Consider the following 8,462-nt stretch of genomic DNA (forward strand, 5'->3'; position numbering starts at 1 on the left):
TGAAACTTTTGAACATTATCGTGTAGCACAAGGGAAAAATTTCACATTATCAGACTTTGGTTCATACACATAATTGTCAAAAATATTGTATAAAACTAACCTCAGGCCATGCAGATAAAGTGTATAAAGAACATAAGTGAATTTTGTGTTCACAGTTAGATCTCATCCTGGAACTATCTCAAGTATATATGAAAATATCCAGAAATATGGGAAAAATTAATATATTTGACCCCAAGCATTTTAGATAAGGGTTCCTCAACTTATATTTGCCCTTATTACTCTCACTTGCACCTTTTATAGATGAAGAAATAGAAGCATGAAGAAGTAACTGGGTTAGGGTCACATGACTAGTAACAGATCTGGGACTTGAACCCAAGCTTACAGCTCCAGGAGCCAAACTCAGAACTGGGATGCTCTGTGCAGTGTTCTAGAACATCACGATACCTGGGGATGTGGTTAGATGCCTAAAGTAGGCATCTAACACAATCTGTGCCTCTGCTCTTCCCCTGGAGAGTGTGACAGGCAGAATACCAGCCTTCCCAAAATGTTTACCTCTCAGTCCCTGGAACTTATGCATAGAACTAAGATGGCTGGTGAGCTGATTTTAAAATGAAAATATTATCCTGTCTTAGCCAGGGAGACTAAATATAATCACAAGTCCTTATATGCAGAAAAGGGGGGCAGAAAAGTCTGTAAGAAGATACACCCAAGGCTTACACAATCATGGCTTGCTTTGAAGATGGAGGAAGTGGCCACTGATCATTCATCCAGATGCTGGCCCCTCCAGAAACTGGAAAAATAAAACTCTATGGCCACTGGAAAAGAACACATTGCTGCTAACATTTAAATTTTAGCCTAATGAGACTGATCTTGGACTTCTGATCTTCAGAACCATAAGGTGAGAAATATGTCCTATTTTAAACCACTGCATTCACAGTAATTTGCTACAGCAGTAAGAATAGAGAAGCCAACAGTATTGACAGAGAGGAATGCAGATACTCCACCGCATACTAAAGATTACCACCTTATAGTATGGAGAATGGAATATAGCAGAGATTTATGAAAAAAAAAAAAAACAAAAAAAAAAACAAACCTATGGCTTCAAGTTTAATAGACTTGGATTCAAATTCTATCTTCCTGTATGGTAGCTGCTATTGGGATGCATTGTAAAGTCTCTGAGCTGCAACTTCTTCATCCTTATCATAATGGTAACAATGCTATCTCTTTGTGAGGACTGAAAGAGATGCCATCTCTGAGGGCAGCTGCCATTCAGTAACCCTATGAGAGTAATTTTTTCTGCTAGATTTTTCAGATAGGGAGACCAAGACTAAAGAAGAGAATAACCTGAGTGAAATAGTCAACCTGGTGGTGATAGAATCAGGACTCAATTTATGTTTTGAAAATCCTATTATAAAATTCCTTCCATCAAATCTCATTGCTTTCCTTAAAGGACTTTTTAAAATGCATTGCTATAATCAGTAATTGCTAAACTAATCTGATTGCATTGATCAATTTATTTATAATCTACACCTGGTCTGCTTCCAACAAGAATTGGAAGTGACAGGCTCAAATTTAATTCCTGAAGGAGGAAGCTTAACCAGCCTCTTTAGCAGCGCTGCTAAGAGGCATACTGTCCTGGAAAGGAGCAAAAGGAGCAAAGCAAGGCTGGTACGTGCTGGGACTTTCTAGACATAACAGATGCTGCTGACCAAATGTGGCCACATGATCCTGCTCAGAAATTATGGGTTCTCTGAATTCGCCATCCACCATTTGTAATGTTTGTTGGTGGAGCACATTCTGAACAATGCAAACAGAAATCTCCTAAGCAAAGTGCTTATTATCACAGTTGGAGACATGAGTAAGACTAATATTGGAAAAGTGTAAAGTGACAAGTAAATAGTGAAATTCCCTATGTACTTCAAGAAATGTGTTTTGAAATACACACTCACACACCCACACACACACACATGCACTCCAGGGATTAAACCTAGGGCCTTGCACTTTCTAGATAAGTGCTCTACCACTGAGCTACATCCCGAGCCTTTAAAATGTTGTTTTGAGATATGCTATTGTTTTTATGGTATTGCCCAACCATACCTAAAACTTGTAACCCTTCTACTTCAACTTCTTTTTTTTTTTTTTTTGGTTTTTGGTTTTTCTCCGGTACCAGGAACCGAACTCACGACCTTACACTTGCCAGGCAGGCGCTTTGCTGCTGAACTAAATCCCCAGCCCCTACTTCAACTTCTTAAGTAACAGGAATTATGGGTGCTTGTTACTACATCCAGACGAAAAATACAGACCACTGTTAACATCTGGTTAAGCTTAATAACAATGAAACATTAACAGGACTGGAAAATTAAGTGTTTAAATCAGTAAGTTACCAAGCTACTTCTCAGGCTTGTTCAAGTGGTGTAGATCCTGCCTTTGGCCAAATTAAAAAATTTGGAGTTGGAAAACAAATTCACTTGTAATAATAAAACGATAAAGCTATTTAGTTCAGGTTATAACCTGCAGGGGCCTGCAATGGACTTATGCGTGCAGAATACCATAGTTACTTTAATGAAATATGTTTAGCTAAAACATTTTGTTTAGTTTTAATGAATATATTTTGATTGGTAGCCATTGTGTAACATATAATCAGGACCTGACATAGGTCTATTAGGGGATATGTGCCTTTTCTGCAAATAATTGTACTGAAGATAGGAAGCCATAAGAGGGACATAGAACAAACATATGAGTGTTCAAACCCATAGCATTCTTTCAATGGGAAAATACAGGAAGGAATTTTGGAAGACTTATTTTAAGCTTTGAGGAATCAAAAAAGGTGGATTTGAGGAGATAAGGTAGAGAAAGATCAAATGTATGTGTGTGTGTGTGTGTGTGTGCGCGTGCACTGCACATGGGCATGTGAGTATGAATGGAGAGGGAAAAGCATAGAAGAAATATAAATTTGTTTATTTAATTGAAAATATTTATAGCGAAAGTCCTCTGTGCTATGCTCATTTTGAGGGCAAAGAGATGAGTCAGACAGATGGTATTTCTCTCTTCACAGTGGGTAGTAAAACTTGTTCATTGGTACAGTATATTTTAAAAGTTCTTGGACAGTGTCAGTCCCACAAAAAGCAAGTATGGATTCTTGGCATGAAATAAGCATTCTTTTCAACTTACTTCACCAAATGAGGAGACTACACTTATGCCTGACTGCTCAAAGTAAATGAATCACTTGCAGATTGACTCGCCTCTTGGGAAGAAACAGACGCTCTTTTTGCTCTTCTTTTTACTCTCATACCTTTTTTTTTTTCATCGAATGGAAAAGAGACATTGAAATGTTTTCAATAATTGCTTGTATACATGTCTTCACTGCATAAGAAAAATAAAGGTGTCCAATATTCATGGTGAGTTTACTTCATGTTTTGCATATATTGACTCATTATAACTGCAACAATATATAGTAGCCCCCATTATTTCCATGCCCATCTTACAGTAAGAAAATTAAGGGATTGTGAGATTTGGTGCACACCCAAGGCTGATGATTTTACAGCTAGTTACCAGCAGAGCTGAGATTAGGACAGGTGATGAGCTCCAGAGACCATGTTCTCAATTAGCCTAAGCTACTGCTGGTTCTATGTTACCCATTCCTAGATGTTTCCTGGATAAACTAAAAATTGATCTAGAAATTGAGAGCAAAAACTTGCTGTTACATTAGATGGTGCTTTGGGCTATTTCTGTCGAACACTTTTCTTCAATTCTCTTAAGTGATGCCATATACTTTTGGATGCATTCCAGGGGCATACGCAGATCTGTATGAGACCGTGACACCCTCATTTGTAGACGGAAAATGTTGCTTCTGACAGAATTGCAAGGCTTCAGCATTTAGAGACCTGCAATAGGCCTTCTAGAGCTTTGTGTTGCTTTATAAGAGTTCAGCAGGTCAAACTTTCAGGACCAAGTAGGGCCCATATGCTCTGAAAGTGTACACTCAGCCCTTCTTTGGCAGGCAAATAGAAATCCGCTGCTGGGTTTAACATTCTTGCTTTGTTCTCTAATCAGCAGAAATTCTTTTTCTCCAAAGTCAGTATTTGTTCATGCATTTCCTGAGGCCTTGAAGGAAGGATATTAAGCAGAGAACACGCCCAAGCATATAACTGGATAGATTAAAAGATCCAGATGGACACCCAATGTACTCACATAAATACATAAAAACCCAAACTAGAGCAATAAGCAGTGGCACTTATTGTAAAATGACACTGCATACTGCCGTTTCCTCTATTTCTAAACCAATTTAGATTTCAGGGCTCATTTGCAGAACTGGTTCTATAGCCATTGGTAACCCAGGGGACTTTTGCATTCTCTTCTTCTTATATATTAGTCTTTTTCCTGTTCTTTTTAAAGGCATCAAACTTTTTAACAAACTTATCCTCAAATTATTCCTGTGCTAAGCTGTTACATCCTGAGCTTCTCATTGCAAAGCCAGTGGGAAGAGAAAAGCTTCAAATTAGTTTTCATCTATCCCCAAGCTGACCTTGGGGCAGATGCTCATGAGCACCTGCACATTTACAGACATTGTTAGTCTCCTTCATGGAAGCTACCTCAAAGGACAAGACAGAAATAACGGGAGAAAGCATTTTTAAAAAAACCAAGCTTACTTGCTCATTGACCACTACCTCAAAGCCAGATATATTTACACAGCATGATGATCTTGGGAGAGCTCATGTGTATTCCTTCTACAAAACCAGAATATTTGAAAATGTCAGAAATAATTACTTCAGTCATGAGCCAAGGATGGAAAATAGTAAACCAAAAGCAGTATTGCATTCCTGGAGGGATTTCAGAGATTAGTGCTACCATCAAGGAGTTGAAGGATGGAGGGGTGGTGGTCTCCACCACATCTCCTTTTAATTCTCTCATTTGGCTGTACAAAAGATGGATGGGTCTTGGAGAATGAAGGTAGATTACCGTAAACTGAATCAAGTGGTGACTCCAATTGCAGCTGCAGTACCAGGTGTGGTTTCCTTGCTTGAGCTTATTAACACATCTCCTGGTACTTGGTATGCAGCTATTGACTTGGCAAATGCCTTCTTCTCCATACCTATCCATAAGGACCATCAGAAACAATTTGCTTTCAGCTGGCAAGGCCAGCAATACACCTTCACTGTCTTATCTCAGGGGTGTATTAACTCATCAGCCCTGTGTCACAACTTAGTTCGTAGGGATCTTGATAGTTTTTCTCTCCCACAAGATATCACATTGGTCCATTAAGTTGATGATGTTATGCTGATTGGGCCTACTGAGCAGGAAGTCGCAGGTACTCTGGATTTATTAGTACAGCATTTGAGAGCCAGGGGATGGGAAATAAATCCAACAAAAATTCAAGGTCCTCCTACTTCGGTGAAGTTTCTAGAAGTCCAGTGGTGTGAAGCATGTAGAGACATCCCTTCTAAGGTAAAAGATAAGTTGTTGCATCTGGCTTCTCCTACAACCAAAAAAGAGGCACAGCACCTAGTGGGGCTTTTTGGGTTTTGGAGGCAACACATTCCTCACTTACGTGTCTTACTCCGGCCCATTTACAGAGTGACTTGGAAAGCTGCTGGTTTTGAGTGGGGCCAAGACCAGGAACAGGGTCTGCAGCAGGTCCAGGCTGCTGTGCAGGCTGCTCTGCCCCTGGGGCCATATGATCCAGCAGATCCCATGGTACTTGAAGTATCGGTGGCAGGAAGAGATGCTGTTTGGAGTCTCTGGCAGGCCCCATAGGTGAATTGCAGCAGAGGCCTTTAGGAGTTTGGAGCAAGGCTCTGCCGTCATCTGCAGATAACTACTCTCCCTTTGAAAAACAGCTCTTGGCCTGCTACTGAGCCCTAGTGGAAACTGAACACTTGACCATGGGACACCAGGTCACCATGAGACCTGAGTTGCCTATCATGACCTGGGTATTATCCGATCCACCGAGTCATAAGGTTGGACGTGCACAGCAACAGTCTATCATTAAATGGAAATGGTATATTCGTGATCGAGCCAGGGCAGGTCCAGAGGGTACCAGTAAATTGCATGAGGAAGTTGTCCAGATGCCTATGGCTCCTACGCCTACTGTACTGCCTTCTGTTTCCCAGCATGCACCTATGGCCTTGTGGGATGTGCCGTATGATCAGCTGTCAAAGGACGAGAAGACTAGGGCCTGGTTTATGGATGGCTCTTCACGCTATACAGGCACCACCTGCAAGTGGACAGCTGCAGCATTGCAGTGCCTTTCTGGAGCATCCTTGAAGGACAGTGGTGAAGGGAAATCATCACAGTGGGCAGAACTTCGGGCAGTGCACTTGGGGGTACATTTTGCCTGGCAGGAGAAATGGCCAGATGTGCGACTATATACTGATTCATGGGCTGTAGCGAATGGTCTGGCTGGATGGTCAGGGACATGCAAAGAACATAACTGGAAAATTGGTGACAAAGATATTTGGGGAAGAGGTATGTGGGTTGACCTCTCCATACGGGCAGAGGATGTGAAAATATTTGTTTCCCACGTAAATGCTCATCAAAATGTGACATCGGCAGAAGGAGACTTTAATAATCGAGTAGATAAGATGACCCGGTCTGTGGATAGTGGCCAACCTCCTTCTTCAGCTACTCCTGTAATTGCCCGATAGGCTCATGAACAGAGTGGCCATGGTGGCAGGGATGGAGGTTATGCATGGGCTCAGCACCATGGACTCCCGCTCACCAGGGCTGATCTGGCTACAGCCACCGCTGAATTCCCGACTCGCCAGCAGCAGAGGCCAACACTGAGTCCCCAGTATGGCACCATTCCCCGTGGTGATCAACCTGCAACCTGGTGGCAGGTTAATTATATTGGACCACTTCCATCATGGAAGGGACTATGTTTTGTCCTCACTAGCATAGACACGTATTCTGGATATGGATTTGCCTTTGCTGCACGTACTGCTTCTGCCAAAACTACCATCCATGGACTTACAGAATGCCTTATCCACCGTCATGGAATTCCACATAGCATTGCCTCTGACCAAGGAACACATTTTGTAGCCAAAGAAGTAAAGCAATGGGCTCATGCTCATGGTATTCACTGGTCTTATCATGTTCCTTACCACCCAGAAGCAGCTGGATTGATAGAACGGTGGAATGGTCTTTTGAAGACACAGTTAAGGTGCCAGCTAGGTGGCAGTAGCTTGAAGGGCTGTGGTAAGGTACTTCAAAAGGCTGTGTATGCTTTGAATCAGCACCCACTATATGGCACTGTGTCTCTCAGCCAGGATTCATGTGTCCAGGAATCAAGGGGTGGAAGTAGGGATAGTACCACCCACCATTACTCCTAGTGACCCATTAGTAAAATTTCTGCTTCCTGTCCCCACAACCTTATGTTCTGCTGGCTTAGACATCTTAGTTCCAAAGTGGGGAAGGCTTTCACCAGGAAGCACAACAATGATACCATTGAACTGAAAGCTAAGATTTCCCCCTGGTCATTTTGGTCTTCTCATACCTCTGAGGAAACAAGATGAAAAGGGAGTCACAGTGTTGTCAGGGGTAATTGATCCAGATTATCAAGGGGAAATTGGACTACTAGTCCACAATAGAGGAAAGAAAGAATATATGTGGAGTGCAGGAGATCCTTTAGGGCGCCTCTTTGTATTACCATGCCCTGTTATTAGAATCAATGGGAAACTACAACAACCTAACATAGGCACAATGAGAAATGGCCCAGAGCCTTCAGGAATGAAGGTATGGTTCATTCCACCAGGGAAAGAACCAAGACCCGCTGAGGTGCTTGCTGAAGGCCAAGGGAATACAGAATGGGTAGTGGAAGAAGGTAGTTCTAAATACCAGCTACGACCCTGTGACCAGCTATGGAAAAGAGGATTGTAATTGTACTATTTCTCCCCTAATATGGTTCTAATGTAATATAATGTTGATAGACTTACCACTACTCCTTAAGGATTGTTAAACTGTGTTATACTGTTCAAGTTGTGAAATGATAAGAATAACCATCACTCAAGGAAAACTTACCTTCTATTTTGGTAAGGGAATTAATGCATTTACGTTTGTACATAGGATAGTTATAACATGTTAGGCATAATTATAAGCATGTCTTTGTATCTGGAAACTGGTTTAAAGAAATGTGTCTGACTGCCAAGTTGACAAGGGGTGGAGTGTTATGGTTGATACACTGTGTCAACTTGGGGAGTCTAGAGGTTTGGCTAAGAGACTCAGCAGTTCTGCATCCTGGGGTGAAAAGGACCTGCATTTATCCTTCTGGGATGTTGTTTATTGTGTTAATTTGAGAAGTTCAGAAGCTTAACTATGTGACTCAGAAGGGGTCCAGGGTGTTTACTTTGTATTTATCCTGAGCCTGTCAAGAGGCAGGCATGCAGAGGATGTGGGTGTAGAGGACCCCCACCTCCCCAGAGCGGGTAGACTGCATAAAAAGAAGGAATTGAGGAAGGACTGGCTGC

The 8,462-nt window shown here is 41.8% G+C and overlaps 1 protein-coding gene across 1 annotated transcript; it reads left to right on the forward strand.

Annotated features, from left to right (window-relative positions):
* Window positions 1-4,693: 4,693 nt before the first annotated feature.
* On the forward strand, window positions 4,694-7,875 carry LOC106148962. The gene is given in 4 exon segments (XM_013516297.1): window positions 4,694-4,913; window positions 4,916-5,749; window positions 5,752-7,255; window positions 7,257-7,875. Coding segments are annotated over 4 exon segments (3,177 nt in total).
* The last annotated feature ends 587 nt before the right edge of the window (window positions 7,876-8,462 follow it).

This window comes from Chinchilla lanigera, unplaced genomic scaffold (genome assembly GCF_000276665.1).
Source record: "Chinchilla lanigera isolate Chin_1 unplaced genomic scaffold, ChiLan1.0 scaffold00033, whole genome shotgun sequence".
NCBI classification, from domain to species: domain Eukaryota; kingdom Metazoa; phylum Chordata; class Mammalia; order Rodentia; family Chinchillidae; genus Chinchilla; species Chinchilla lanigera.